The sequence below is a fragment of the Solea senegalensis genome, linkage group LG15, assembly GCF_019176455.1.
Source record: "Solea senegalensis isolate Sse05_10M linkage group LG15, IFAPA_SoseM_1, whole genome shotgun sequence".
NCBI lineage: Eukaryota > Metazoa > Chordata > Actinopteri > Pleuronectiformes > Soleidae > Solea > Solea senegalensis.
The window spans coordinates 7435402-7451220 of record NC_058035.1 but is presented as its reverse complement, the minus strand read 5'-3'; the positions used below and the strand labels follow the sequence as shown (position 1 = coordinate 7451220).

Genomic DNA, 15819 nt, shown 5'->3' with positions numbered 1-15819 from the left:
TTCTGGTAAAGAAGAAGAAAAAAAAAGTTCTCTGTAATTATGATTGTATTGGAGCGTTATTGTATCAGACAAGAAAAAAAAATGGTAACATGCTTTCCTGACAGTTATTGAAAATGACATTTGATGGATTACTGTGATGTTTCGGAGATCACCTGATATATCTCGTGCCAACAGCAACATTTTAACAACCAGTGAAATATTTCCCGATGACTTTCCTCAATGGCTTGTTACAAACATTCATACTGATTTTTTCCAGATTTCTAGAGGAGGAATCCCTAAGCTTGTCATACAGCACAGCCGTCAGGTGAGAATGTATTGGTTTATGACCAAAATGCCTTCAAATCTTGTATGTTTCTTATTTTCACACATTAACTAGCAATTTATTTCCACCAAGTTTAGCCAGAGTGGTAAACAAGTCAATCATGTTAAATGTTGAGATTGTTAAATTACACCCCAGCCTTTTCTCCTTCTTTGTCTCCAACATCTTTCACTTTATTAAAATGCACCAAGCTAATGGATAAGAAGTCACCACATCCCACAGATTTCAGTAAATGGAAAATGGCTCATCTGTCAGAAAGATCTTATCAAATCAACTTTGCTTTATAAATACATCATTTTGCAGGTTTTTTTCAAATGTTTTAACTTTAAAGTTTCATGTCCTTTAACCACATTTCCTCTGCAGCCCAATCCAGTGTGATGCTTTAGATTGCAGGTGTGGTTTTCTCTGGGGTGGAATGTTTGCAGAGCGTCTTGTGTTTAGATGTGACATACTACATCTTTCTCTCAGGGCGACTCGGCAGATTATACACAATCTTGAATGAAAACATCACCAAAACACTGCACAAAACATGATACACCGATTCTTCTACATTGATCTCCTGTAGTTACCTGCTGGCGACTGGACTTGCTTGAGATACTAGTCTGAAAGCACCTGCTGTGTTCACCTGCATTACCTTGATATGATGACAGCGCTGGCTGGACTGCGGTATCCTGCACTGACTGTAGGTGTAACTGACCTATGAGAAGAGACAGTTCCCTTGGGGACCAAAGGTGGAGTGGAGCTCAGGGATCAGGCGCATGTGAGATCCAGAGCTTCCTGTGTGAATGGTCCTCCTGTTCAGCTCCAGCAGTGGCCCGGAGATGGCACTTTAGAGAGTGGATATCTCTTCACACCAGGAGCTAGGAGAGATCCAAACAGGAGCCACGGGACTCTTTATTTATTTTGTTCAAGAATATGTGAGTATTTCTAATAAATGTTCTGCTCTCTTTTAATTGTATAAAATAAGTGGCTCATGATATACAGTATATTCAGACTGTCTTATGATGTCGTGTTGCTCAGCAAACAGGACATGGCATATTAGTGTATGTATAATTTAAATGATAACTTGAATACACACAATGTATATGATGGTTACTATCAAATAATTACAATATTTGATTTTTAAAATGAGTTCAAATGAAACATCTTTACCCATTGGGTTGGTTTTATTATTTTAAATAAGAATTATTATTTTTCTTCAATGTTTCTTTCATCTTTACTTCTGCAGCTATAGTGTATACAGTTGAAATGAAGAGTTGTGTAACACATTCGCATAACCTGTACAACTAAACCACTTTATATACTTGTTTATTTAATAACTGATTTATCTCCTCTTCTATACTGTAGGCACTTGTAGCGCCCCCTGATATTCAAAATTTGAAAATGCCAGCATTGAAAGGTTCGCTGGTGTTTGCAGCTCTCTTTGTCTTCTTTGGACTGACCCACTGTCAACAGTTACCAAGTAAGTATATGGATTCCCTCATGCTCAGTTGAGGACTCTATACTATTGATCACATTTCCCGCTGCTTAGAAATAAATCTGGATCTTCAGACATACAATATGCAGGTTCTGTGTATATATATATATTTATCCTTTATCATTTCGTTTTTCGTTACTCACCAAACATACTCTGTTAGACTTAAATTTGCAAGTATAATGAATAACATGTTAAAATATCATCTGAACAGATAAGCAGAATAACACAGTCAACATCCAAAGTGCCATACCCAAAAGAAAACCAGCACTAAGACAATTGGCATTCTCATTTAAAACAGAGTGGAAATCATTTGTCATGTTTTCCTTTAACAGAAAAAAATATATATTGTTAAGTCTAATGTCACATTCTATAACATTCTGTAATCGTGTTGCTCCTATGTTTCTAATCTCTTTCCTGGGTCAAACACTACAGCCCCACAGCCAGCAGATGACAGTGTTTGTCAGTTCATGGTCTATTCTTTCTATTATTTGTCTTCCCAGCAGACAACCCAGTGTCATATTTCCCAGTGCTGCTTCATTCAGTTTACAGTCTGCACGCTTAGGGTCATGCTGGGGTTAAGCTGTGTGTGTGTGTGTGTGTGAGATAGAGAGTGAGTGAGAGAGAAGAGAGTTTCAAAGAGCGCCTTTGAAACAGAGTTACCATAAATTCATCAGTGAAAAGGTATTTTCTACCTCCGGTGTAGTTCCCTCAGTGAACTGGTGAAATTGTATATAGAGTCGAGTATTTCTGACCCACTGACTGCAGAGCATTACAGAAACACTTGTTTGCACTGAGCCAAAACTGTGGGTTTCAGTTACAGACAGCATAGACAGACTAAATGATAACATGCTACTCTAGGTCACAGTTGTAGAGATGTTATTGACTGATTTTTTTTCCCCCCCACTCGAATCACTCGCACCAGCTTTTATCCACATGTCGACTTCACAGGAAACACAGTTCTGCTGATCTCATTCTTACGGCAGAACCTTTAAATTTAGAAGCCAAATTCACCCGAGGAAAATAAACACTGTTTTCATACATGTTAATGGGCTTTGAAAAAGGACCTCATTATACCTGTGAATAGACGGCAGTGTAAATGACAGTGATTGATGCAGTTATTTAAAGACTCGGCGATATTGGTGCTGGCATGTGGATTTCGACCTTGTCCAGCTCCTTTGATGCTTAATCACTGCGATGTGAAACTAAGCTCAGTGTTTGTACTGTGAGGTTATAATCTCCTGGAAGAGTTCCGTGTGCCTGAGTCGAGAGGAGTGAGGAGGGTGGATGGCTCTCAACCCGAGGCGGTGGCATACCGCGTCAACCCCTCCATCCATCTACGCAAGACCATGAGGTACAGTGTTTCACTCTATAGATACATACGCATCATGTGTTGATCTCAGACTGGGAAATTGTTCTGTTACAGCAGCATTAGACATCAGGGATAGAACATAAGAATATATGGTACCTTAAATGGTAGAACCATATATAAACATATGAAAGTATAAACTGAATGCTGGTATATTAGTGCAATTATTAGTCTAAACAAATCGCAGTGTAGTAGTAGAACTGGGAGAGAGTGTCCTGAGTTCTATCTGTCAGACAGAGATGAGTTATTATATAGTGAAACTATGGTGAGGAATAAATGTGTCAATAAACTGTGACATCACTGTCACTTGTGGGTCTAAGCACACACCTTTTAACACCCGTGCCACATTTACCTGTTAGAGAACATAAAGCTCCTGTATGTAACTTCTGTTGAGGCTCCTCCTCGCCTCCATCAGCCTTGATGTAAAACACCTCCTCAGTACAGCCTGGGAATGATCCGCTGTGACACGAGACTCTAAAGGAAAGTTGTGTAGTTTTTGTTTCTGATGTCGTGAATAATACAACTACGTAATCATGTTAGCATAAAACGTTGTGGTCAGAACACACGCTTCAGAGTTCACTCATATTCCTGGCTTGCCAACAAATGCATTGACTTTATGACAATTGTAAAAGACACTACCGTTTCCCTACTGTAGGGAAAATAGCAGCCTCACTCTGTGGACAGCAGTGTCGGCATGAACACTATAGCGCAATGCAGCCTAACAGAGCTTTTGTTTTACCTGAAAATATTACATTTAAAAAGTTTAGTGGCTTTTGTGTTTTGCTCATAAATCAACACAGAATGCCAAAAATAAAGTCATTTATTTTCACCGAAAAATCATCACATGTCAATAGGGGATTTGAGCATGAAATCTCAAATAAAACCCTTATGTTGCCACAAAAGCCTGTGACTGTTCCTTTGTGAAGAAAGCAGCCTCTGTATGATTTTATCCAGCACCCCCCCTCTTGTTCCACAGTGACGTGTATCCAGATGGCCTTCCCTCTGACTACTCGGTCATTGCAACATTTAAGGTGACCAAGGACACTGCGAAGCGGTCCTGGAACCTGTGGCAGGTCAGCGACCCTGACGGACGAGAGCAAGTCGGCCTGCGTTTCCACGGCGACGCGCGCTCTTTAGACTTCTTCTACGCCGGTCCCCGTGGGAGCCAGATGCTGAGGACCTTCCACGGTGTGGGGAAACTGTTTGACGGAGAGTGGCACAAGTTGGCACTGAGTGTGAAGGGCAGACACGTGAAGCTGCTGATAGACTGTGAAGAGGTCAGTGTGGAGGCCATTGAGGAATCCAGGCCAGTCCTCCGCAGAGGATACACCACCATTGTCAAACGAGCTGCAGGAGATCGCTCTGTGTCTGTATGTTGACAGCTTGGATTTTTTGTGTGTGTTTTTTTGTTCAAGTTCCTGAATTGAATTACAACCTTAAATTGATCTCCGCTGTCCTTCTAGGTGGACCTCCAGCAGATGGATGTGTCATGTGACCCGGAGCAGGCTTATTCGGAGGGCTGCTGTGAGCTCTCCAGTGTGGTGAGTCACCTATGATTCAACATTGTTTTCCTCCCTCTTCTCACAGATATGTTTCACGTTTTAAAACCAATCTCTTTTTCCAGTGTGGGGGGTATGCAGAGATCGGTCTCGTAGGTGGAAGAGCATCTTGCAAATGTGTGCACGGACAACCCGGCATTCAGGGACCTCCAGGGCCAAAGGTGAATGAACCTGCACTGTGAAACCTGGCTGAACATGGCTGAACAACTGATAAGTCAAGCTGACGTGACATTTTCTTCTCTTTCTTCTATTCAGGGTCACATAGGTCTTGCAGGGAAACCCGGAGAGCAAGGAAGACAAGGAAACTGGGTAAAACAAACAACACAATACGCCTCTCAGTCCTGCAAATATGAAAACCTTATGTAAGAAACGCAAACTCAATTGTAAAACCTTCATTTGTGAGACAGCACTGAAGCTGTGGAAAAGTAGCAGTGGAAGTACAACAGAGACGGAACAGAATGGAAACAAATCAGTGATAGTAAACACAGGGGCTCCTTTCAGAGGTTGAAATCTCATGTGCGCTCTGCAAAAGAAAGTCTGAGGGAGGAGGCCAAGAGACACACAAAGGCGATACAGATGTGACAATAAATTTGTTTTTGTAGTTCTGAAATAACCATTTGCATCAAACACAGGATCTTCTGTTTTAGAATATAGACTTTAACTCAGACTGGCGGAGGATCACAGGAACTGTCGCGGCTTCGCTTTTCCTTCGGAAGACACTGAGCCAAATGTAATGAATCCCACACACAGGAAAACCAGGCGGTTGAGCAATAAGCCATGCCCTCCAAGGGTCGAGCAACGAGTGGCACTGTGAGTGCTTGACTGTTGTGTGAAATCTGGTTTGATTTTTTTTATGGATCGGGCTTATTAATTCACCACAGGGGAACCCGATTGTGAAAGAGGGGAGCTGTTGGAGAAAATGATCATTAGCATAAAGTATTCTGAACTAAGTAAAACTACACATACGTTTGCATGCTCTGGGGAGCCGCAGACTGCTGATTATTTCCACTTTAAATTCACAACTTGTTAATCTCTTTGATGCTTATTAGTTAGTGTTAGGATAGAGGAGACCTGGTGCAAGAGGACGTGTTTTTTTAAATTCACATGTTTTAGTATTTAACATGCCCTTTGCACTTAAGGAAGTCCCCCATGCTGACTGAGCATACACAAATGTGTGCCTGTAGAGCTTTGTACTGAGCATTCAGAGCACATTTCCAGAGCTGTATGTGCTACATATTCATGTAGTGAACTGCAGCTGTAGCTCATCTGGGAATCTGCCTTGTGTAACTTGTTAGAGTTTTGACCTCCTGCCAGGCTGTGAATCACACAGCGCCCCGACATGTTGATCTCCGCCCCTGCTGGCATCGGCGGAGGGCATTTCCTGGCACAGATACCAACTGGCCATCTCAGGTGGTGGGTGGTCTCTCTCCTCCTCGGGGCTATACCCCGCCGTAGAGTCGTCGTAAAGTTCACGGTCATGCCTCTCGCCGTACTGTCGGCCATTTCTGAGGTTAGCCTGTGTCCAGCTGATGCTGCGTTAAAAACAGTGTCGGGTGAGAAAATAAACTGACAACACAAAGGCATCCTGGTGTAGTTTGATCTGTTTGTTGACAGTGAAATACAGCCATCTGGAAAACACTCATCCCTTTACTACCGAGGAAGTCAGCATGTGTGCAAACAGTACTGGGCCATGGTGTTGTATTGATAATGTGTCTTAAACCCTGCTGAAAGAGTTCGGTGTTTATTCTCCACTAGTGTGACAGAAACGGCAGTTTTTTTGTTTTTTTTTACAGCTTGTGTTTTAAGATGTGCAGATTTGTCACTACAAACAAAGCTCCAGGAGCTCGTGAGCATAGCGCACAGTCTGGAACACAGAAGCTCATTAGTGTCACCTAACTCAACATTTTTCTCACTTTTCGTGTTTTTCCCGTGTCGACGGAAAACAATTTAACCGAACTGTGGTCATTTTAGAGCTCGTTGCCTTTCATTTACATTGTTCAAAAACAATAATTGTGGTTTTAGCAGGGATGTGTGCTAAACAACAATCTTTGTTTAAGGAAAAAAAAAGCAACAACTTTTGTTACGGTGCAGTTTTGTGCGCCGCTGAAACAGATTGTGTTGATTAGCACTAGACATTCTGGGGGCTCGATTTTGTTCACTTTGGACCGTATGTTGTGTTATTAAAGAACATGTCCATGCATTAAACGTTTAATTGCTCAGGTCCGCCTGCTCTTAAGTTGACATTTTACATGCTGGTGCCAAAAAAACAAAAGAAAAAACAAGCAGGTTTTTGTTTGTTTGCAGGGGATCAGGGGAGTCACGGGAGACAATGGCAACGTTGGTGAGCCAGGCCCAAAAGTAAGATTGTCCATACGGTAGATGCTGCACTGTCTTGGCGCACACACACTGTACGTTTGGCTTGTTCTCAATGGGCATAATGAAACTTTACTCACACATCCTCAGGGGGAAGAAGGAATCAAAGGCGAGAAAGGAATGAGAGGACTCTGGGGCCAAGTGGTAATTTATTGCGCTCAAATTAATCATTTTCTTTACCATGAAATCTTACACATGTGTATTAATGAGCTGTTGCGTTAACAGGGAGACAGAGGTCCTAAGGGGCTGAAAGGACTGGGAGGAGCGGCAGGGTTCAAGGTAAACATCCCCACTTGGTTCCTGTTTAATAAGGTTCCAAACATTTCATTGGATTTGAGGGCAAAGTTTGGTGACTTTTTTTCTAACGACTTTGTGAATAACTCAAAGGAATTAATGTTGACATGTTGACTGTAATGACAGGGAGTTCGTGGACCACCCGGAGACATTGGAGAGACTGGGAACCCAGGAGATGTTGTAAGTTAACCTTGCACACTTAGCGGTGCATCCTTTTAGAAAGTGATTATGTAATTACTGTATTATTAACATTTTGGCCTCCATCAAGGGTGCTAAAGGCGAAAAAGGATATGAAGGAATTCCTGGGTTCCTGGGAGTCAAGGTATTCCTATTTCATTCTCTCTGTGTCTTCTTTCGTCTTTGAATACTGTAATTTAACTCCACCATTGTTTTTTTTCTTTTCTATTTAGGGAAATAAAGGGACTTATGGTGCAACAGGGCGTCCTGGGCCCAGAGGAAAGCAGGTGGGTTTTACCGGGATTCCCAAATGTGTAACAAGAGTTTTATAATTCTGTACTTTTTTAATTCTACCTTCGAAATCCCCTAATGTGACCACACACAGCCAGTAAATCATTTGAATGTGGCAAAACACTGGAAAAGACGCTATGTTTTTGGCTTTTGTGCCGTCTCCATAAACACTGTTAGAACATGTGGCTGGATTTTGGCTCAGACGCGAGGACTTGAAGTATATCGCACACTGATGAGTCACTGCAAGAAGAGCTTCACCCACAACGATAACCTACGCTATTAAAGAAGGCTGCCTGCTCATCGCGATGCCAATGTGTAATTGGAACCTCTGTTGCTTTCGATTATAATTTGACAGGGTATTGTGGGAGATCCCGGAGAGAGAGGAACTCCTGGAGAGAAGGGGAAGCCAGTATGTGTCACAAGATAATCACAATAATGTGAAGATTTTCAAACAACACGTTTTCTTTTTTAATGTTGATACAAAGACTGATCATTTTTGCCTGGAAATTAGGGGCTCCAAGGTCCTGTGGGCAGAGTTGGCACCATCGGGGTGAAGGTAATTCACCTCCGGCTCACATGCTGTACTGCGTCACATAACATAATTAGTCTGTGTTATACTAATCACAGTGTCTCCCTAGGGCATTACTGGTGATCCCGGTTTACCTGGCAGAGATGGCGATTCAGGAATAGAGGTATTATATTTTGCATATAATGGTGTCTTTGTGTAAGAAAATATGAAAACAGTGTGCATGTCTCAACGTAAGTGTCATCTCTTGCTCGCAGGCGTATCAGGGTCCACAGGGGCTTAGTGGAAAAAGTGGACGAGCTGGAAGGAAGGTAACTCACTGATCGTGTTTGGTTTTGTGTAGAAATGTAAAAATGTGTTGTTTTTGCCGGATTCACTTGTTGCCATTTGTGTTTTTCACAGGGGGAGAAAGGCACCCTTGGGCCACCAGGAGAAATGGGTCCCCAAGGCCAAACTGTAAGTCGCTTTTTCAGGCACTGCAATCACGCAGGACACACACATAAATTGTGCACATAAAGTCGTTTGCCATGTTAAAGGAAAGCTAAAAATGAAGCAGTCCCTTCGGTCGGTTTAATAAATGTTTTATCCTTCGAGGGCCCAAGAGGTTTCAAGGGTTCTGCAGGGAAGCCAGGAAGACCTGGATTTATTGGCCCACCGGGACCGACTGTAAGTGCTCCAGATGAATTTTCTAAACTCTTTCAAACACTTTGTGTTCTTTTTTTAAAATCTTGTCATGTCTTCACAGGGACATGTGGGTGTACCTGGAAAAGCAGGGGCCAAGGTAATCCATCCTCATCCATCAGCCAATAAAGATAGAAATTGATATTAGTCAATGGCTGCATCACTGCAGCTACTCAATCATTATTTGCTGCCCTCTCAAAATTTCAATTTTGTTTTTGAACGGTGTTTTCCTCCAAACATTTGGAACTTGTTTAGCATGAAAGGTCTCGTACGATATATCTTAATGTTGCTCACTAAGCCATTCCTTTGGTCACTATATTGTCACCCGGTGTCATCTGATTGTAAACACATGAACCACAGTGATGTGGTAGAATAAATAATTCATGGTGGCCTCCAAGAGCTGTCATATTAGCGTAAGTCTTTCCTGTGCTGCCCATCTGGATGGGGGTGTCACAACTCATGCTGAACTCCCCCCCCAGGACCTGTTTTTGGTGTTTACAGAGAATCCCATGCTGATTAAAGGGGCAACTTTTCCCCCAGAAACCACTTTTCAGCTGTTTATGTTTTGGGGACATGCTGTAGAGTAAACAAATCAGATTTAAAAACAGAAACTGCAGCGGAAGTAAGTTCACAATTATCCAGATTGTCTGTGATGTTTACTGTTGTAAATAAGTAGAATGTCAGAAGTATAGATTAGGAGATCGTTTTCACATGCTGATGCACTCATGGGTTGGATCACACCACTAATTCAAACTGGTCTTGATCTCCACCGCGTGGTCTCCAGACATGTATTTTCCCATTGGAAATTAAAAATGAACTGAGAGGTTCCTGGTGGCCCATTAGCAAATGCAAAGAACACCGTCTACGAGTGAGCAGTAGACACATCAGTAAGTCTTTTTTTGGAGATTTGACAACTTCTGCTGTAAGTGCCACCTGCAAGTACAACAATGAATGATTCCATCCAGAAGGTAAAGACACAGGAACAATAACAGATCCAGAATCCAAATTTCAAAATCCACTGCACAGGTGAACAATCGGTAATCAAGAGGCGACTGCGACTTACAGTATGTTGATTGTGTTGCTCATGTTTCCTTTGGAGAAACAAATCATAACGCAGAACACCTGTGAAACCCTGACATAGCAAGTATCAGGATTGCAAGTTTCCTAACCCTGTATTTTTAAATCCGCCTTGCACAGGGTGACACGGGAATCCAGGGAACCCAAGGAGTCAAAGGTGCAAAGGTAGGTGCTGCTTATTTAATCATCTCCTTTCATCATTATTTCCTCCTGGCTATTTTTTTTTTTTTTTGTCTCAACACAAATTTCTTTTTTTCATAGGGAGAAAATGGAGTGAAGGGTCCAAAAGGAAAGGTGAGCTGTGATACTGTCTGACTGAATAGTCAGAAAAATCTAATACCAGTGCATCAGATGACATTCCCAACATATTTCAGGCATCTGTAGATGTGATAGTCACACCCACCACTGGATCAAAATATCAAACATTTCTCCATTGTTCATTTTTGTCTAACTTGAACATTTACAAGTTTGTCCTCTCAGTCATTTCACTGTGTCCTCTTGGCATTTGTGTTAACTAGTATTTATTCTTATCTTAATGACATTTCACTTGAACACTTATGCGTCTTCCAGTTCACTGGACGCTGATTTCCCTTTGCCTTCTGATGGATGTGCGACTGAATGTCTGTGTCCTGAGACTCAGTCCTGCTGAAGCTGTTAACCTGTTCTGTAGGTTGGAGACAGGGGGGAGCAGGGACCCCAGGGTGGACGGGGGAAGCGTGGCCCGGCGGGCCTGTCTGGACGTTCAGGTAGTGTTGGAGTCAAGGGGAATCGAGGTGAAGGAGGACCAGATGGTTTTCGGGGACCCCCAGGACCACCAGTAAGTAAAATACCAGACCTTGAATGTTTTTTTGTTTGTTTGTTTGTTTTGCTGATGTCACCATTTAAAGTTATACTTACTTTAATTGTAATAGAAAGAACTGCTCCTCAATTTATGCTTCAACTGGCTGTAACATCTGCCTTCACGAAGGATGGCACAGAAACAGCAGAGTAATTAAGTGCACTTGAAATGTTGCTGACCAGTACACATGCATTTAAACACTTTCTCATTAGACATGTAGTCAGTTGTGACTCACAGCAAGGGATTTTTTTTAGTGTGGCTATAAATCCACAATGAGCCTGAGGAAATATTGTTGGATGCATTTGTTTTTTCCTCTGTGAGGCAGCCACTGCTCCAGCAGGCCCTGCCCTGTAATACTAAATGCTGCATGTGCAACATTTGGGTCACCTCCACTGATGGATGTGCTCATGATTTGTCACACAGGGTCCGACCCTCTCTGCGCAACATGTGATCGAGGTTTGCAAGAAAGTTGTGCTGGAGCAGATGTCCACCTTTGCCAACTCAGTGAAGAGGACATGTGCTGCAGTTTGCCCTCTTTACGGGGACGTTCCCAAGGGTCCCCCTGGTTCCCCGGGACAGAAAGGACCCCCCGGACCTCCTGTGAGTTTTTATAGTTTTAGTCATGATGTTGCAAAAGATAATCAGCCTGCATTCCACTCAAGGGGCCTTTGCATTTGTAAAACCGTTGCTTCATGTGGCTCCTCCTCCTCCTGCAGACCTTCAGCTAAAACACGCTGGTGGTGCTCAGTAAATTCTCCATACATTGTCTGTGTTTGTCTCCCTGGCTGAATGAAATGCAAACACAGTGCAAGGGTCTAGACTGGACGAGCAGAGCCTTGAGTATTTGGCACAAAAGCCTGGAATGAAAACATTACGACTTTCCACGTCTCTGTGAGGACAAATAAGGAGTCACAGGCTAGACACTTGAACTGTGTTGAATGGTTTTTGGAGCCTTTTCCACGCGATTATATAGCGTAGAGACGAATTTGAAAACGTCACACTGATAAATGCTCTTAAAGCCATTATTATAATAAATATTTTACTTCATTAGATTATGGCCAGTAAGCCTCACGTTGTGGTGTTTTAAGAGATGTACCATTACTGTGCAATGTTTTTCCGACTTACCAAAAAAGAAATCTTGTTTTTAACAGAGCTGGTCAGAGGTTGTTGGAATCTAAAGTCATGCAATATTTGCACTGAAAACACACAAGAGATTAATGGTGTATTTTCCTATTGATGATGTTGTCAGGGTGACTCTGGTATTGATGGTGTTGATGGAGAAGTGGGTGCACAGGGATTCTATGGAGAAGCTGGAGAGACTGGACGAAAGGGAGAAAGAGGTGTGAAAAACAAACGTGGTTCATCAACATGATTATGAACTAGCTATAATTCACCAGAGCTTGTTTTAGAATAACGGAAACATGATGTTTCAATACTTCATTTGGTATGAATAACGTATTCCACCACTGGGAACAAAAAAATAATCATTAACCACATATATGACACTGTTGATTAAAATACTGTACAGCAGCATTGGCTAACATGTGAACATGATGTCACACTTGTGTTCATCAGCTTGAAAGATGTGTTCTTGGGAAAACTGCCTGCCGTTCCTGTTAAAATAAGAGTGTGTATGCGTCTGTCTGTCTGTCTGTCTGTCTGTCTTCTAGGTGACACGGGCGAAAAAGGTGACAAAGGAGCCAAGGGTAATGGCCTACCTGGTTACACTGGAGATCAGGGACCACAGGGTAATTTCATCTTCCACCATTTAATGTCATTTGACTCAGCTAAATTTAAAATGAGTCTTGAACTGTTTCCAAACCTGGTTCTGAGCAACTTCGTTCAAACCATATTCAGCTGAGTCTGTGTTTCAGAGAAATGGAGGAGACGTGTGACTGTAATAGACGTCTCTTATTTGCCAGAAATGAAACAGTTTTCTCAGGAAAGACTCTTTTCTTGGAACCAACCACGTGTTAACTTACTCTTACTCAGCAGGGACGTCTGAAGCCTAAACACCGCTTTCCTCTTCTATCACAGGTCAACGTGGGCGAGCTGGCAGAGCGTTTAATGGCCAGCCAGGCAAGCAGGGTGAGAGGGGACACAGAGGTCAGCCTGGACTCGGGGGTCACCCAGGTCTCAGAGGGCCTCCGGGTGTCTGTGTCACATCTGGATGTCCTCAGGTCAACGTCCCCAGTGCGATACCTCAGCCAGCATCAGCACCACCACCACCACGCAGACAGAGGAATCGCCCGTAGAGGAACAAGCGTCTGGACAGTGAGAGTGAGCTTAAAGGAGGAAAACCCGATACAATGTTCTTGTTAATATGTGATTGTTCAAATAAATTGACATTTCCATGTAAATATGCAACCAAAACTCGAACTGAACATCTGGTGACAACGACAACACCTACTTGAGTGGTAACAGAATACATTTGTGTAAAAACACCAACATTTTTATTTGATAGATTTCATTCTGAGTTGTCTTGAAACACCCGTTCTTTATAATAAAAACACAAAACTCATTGATTTTGTTTTATTTAGATTTTTGTTATAAAATGAGAGATATTTTTGTTCTATATTGTGTTGTTAACCATACAGAATATATTACACTTTCCTTCTATTTGGTTGAATTTAAAATTCTGCATGGAGTTTGCACGTTCTCCTTGTGTGTGTGCGGGTATTCTCCGAGGTTAACTGAAAACACTAAATTGCCCTGTGATGGACTGGCGACCTGTCCAGCGTGTGACCCTGCTTTTCCCCCCTGTAGCAGCTGGGATTGGCTCCAGTGATCCACGACCCTGGGAGGATAAAGAGGTAGACGCTGGATGGATGGGATGGTGCACATTTCAGATATTGTTTTATTTACCACCTAATGCTAATCTCGATGCATCTAAAGGAGCAATGTCACCAGTAAAACTATATAAAAGTCACTCTCTGGAAAAGTGTCACTTGATGCACAAATTCTACCTCACCACAGTTGTGCAACGATGCATCGTGTTTTGTTATTTAAGTATTGGACTCAGAACCTCATATGATATACATGTGTTTTTTTCTAGCTTTTCTCCAAGGTGTGGTAAGAGCTTCATTTATTTATTCATCCTCTAGCACTTTATCTTCCACATGGGGGTCGTGGGGGCACTGGTGTCAATCCTATCTGACATAGTGTGAAAGACAGTTCACACAGGATAATATAGATAAATGTATGTATATATGTATATATATATATATATAGATATGATAATATAGACAAACAACCATTCACTCTCACACTCACACTTATGGTCAATATAGTGTCCAATTTGCTTAATCTCCAAATCTGCATGGTTTTGGACTGTGAGAACCTGGAGAATAGCCCACGCACACACGGGGAGAACATGCAAACTCCATGCAGAAAGGCCCTTTTTCTACACTGGGTCCTCGCTGCAAAGGCAAAAGTGCTGTGGGAAGAGCTTTCAAATCTTAAAGTTCCGTTCTGGGATTAAAAATGGATTTAAATGTCAACAGAAAGGTTAACGACCCCACATTAGTTTTTACTTTTTGTTTTCATTATTTGTTGTAGCAATGAGGACAAACAATGACACTAACGGCACTGTTTCCGACATGGCAGCTCGGTGGACGCTGCTGTAGCATTGCTGTGTCTTGGCACAGATTTAGTTTGATTCCTGGCCGGAGTGGACTTTTCCAGATAAGAAACCAGCTGCTCAATGGGAACGGAGAATCTAATTTGCTCAAGGGAGTGAAGTGCCACCATGCCTTTCTGTCTGGTTAGGCTGAGCAATCGGTCAACGCCCTGTCCAGGGCATTTCCCTGCTTTGTGATCGATGAATGCTGGGATGGGCTCCAGCCTCTCTGCTGCCAGGAACAGACTAAATCAGTTGCGTAAAAATTATTACGTGTTTTCCACAGCTCAAATCTAATGGAGAAACCCCTCTGAAAAAAAACACAGTGCGAGCTCTATGTGTGGCTGTCCTCACTGTCTTTCCCATTCATTGAAGCTCTTTGACTGTGGCTCATCATCCTCCACGCCTCTGCAGCATCATGTGTGCCATGCTGCTCTGTTTTGTTCCATCAAAGGACGCTATGGCTACCTCTGTCATGGAAAATATTGCTAATACAGGATTATCCTCCAAATTTTCTCTCTGCTCTCAACCACTTGCTTCAGACGAGCTCAGTATTTATCTCTGTGGCAGACCATACCAGTGATCATGATAAATATGCTTAATGTGAGCTGATTAAAAAACCCCAGTGCTGCAGAGTTTCAAAGTGGTGGCACAGAATCAGAGGACATATTAGACAGAGAGGCTTTATGCTTTCCTCAGGCAGTTCGTTAAAACATTTCAGACAAACTGCCAGATACTGTTAATGCTGCATGATGTACGTAATAATCCAAACGTGTGGCTGTGTTTTGTAGAAGTGAAAGTGAGCAGGGGCTGGGGATGTTCTGTCTAATTGTAGAATTGTTTATACTGACAGATTTTTATTGCAGTCACATGTTTTATTTTATTGACAGAACAAATTGCCGCTGGACAGCAACAGCGTTTTATCGTGTTGCCTCTTCATAAATAAAAAAAAAAACTCTGAGCAACTTTACCCGCTGAGAATATGCAATGTAAGTTTGTGTCAAACAACAGTTGCAAGTGCTAATATGATACGAGACAGTGAATGCAACCTTTTTCTTTCCGAAAAATAGGTTAATAATAGTTAAATACCCTGCGAGTCATTAATGTTGTCAGGATCACTGTCAAATTTAAGTGCAAAATTTTACGTCAAAAAAATGCATCTAAATTTATACACAAAACGATAAATTACAGAGGTAAATTACCCAGATTAACGTCCGATAGT

At 42.2% G+C, this 15819-nt stretch overlaps 1 protein-coding gene across 1 annotated transcript; it reads left to right on the top strand.

The window, feature by feature from the left end:
- The first annotated feature begins 1105 nt into the window (after positions 1–1105).
- On the top strand, positions 1106–13499 carry zmp:0000000760 (collagen alpha-1(IX) chain). Its single transcript, XM_044045076.1, has 27 exons — positions 1106–1236; positions 1667–1781; positions 3024–3147; positions 4139–4532; positions 4626–4703; positions 4787–4882; positions 4977–5030; positions 7026–7079; positions 7185–7238; positions 7320–7373; positions 7515–7568; positions 7657–7710; positions 7799–7852; positions 8212–8265; positions 8368–8412; positions 8495–8548; positions 8640–8693; positions 8785–8838; positions 8977–9048; positions 9128–9163; positions 10261–10305; positions 10402–10434; positions 10811–10957; positions 11402–11578; positions 12228–12318; positions 12649–12726; positions 13016–13499. The coding sequence occupies exons 2-27, from the start codon at positions 1703–1705 to the stop codon at positions 13231–13233; spliced, it is 2307 nt and encodes a 768-aa protein (XP_043901011.1). The 5' UTR covers positions 1106–1236; positions 1667–1702; the 3' UTR covers positions 13234–13499.
- Positions 13500–15819: the final 2320 nt, after the last annotated feature.

Coding starts and splice junctions, on each gene's coding strand:
- zmp:0000000760 (XM_044045076.1), top strand. CDS start 1,703: ATGCCAGCATTGAAAGGTTCGCTGGTGTTTGCAGCTCTCTTTGTCTTC. Junction 7,711..7,798: donor CTGGGTTCCTGGGAGTCAAG/GTATTCCTATTT, acceptor TTTTCTATTTAG/GGAAATAAAGGGACTTATGG. Junction 7,853..8,211: donor CTGGGCCCAGAGGAAAGCAG/GTGGGTTTTACC, acceptor ATAATTTGACAG/GGTATTGTGGGAGATCCCGG.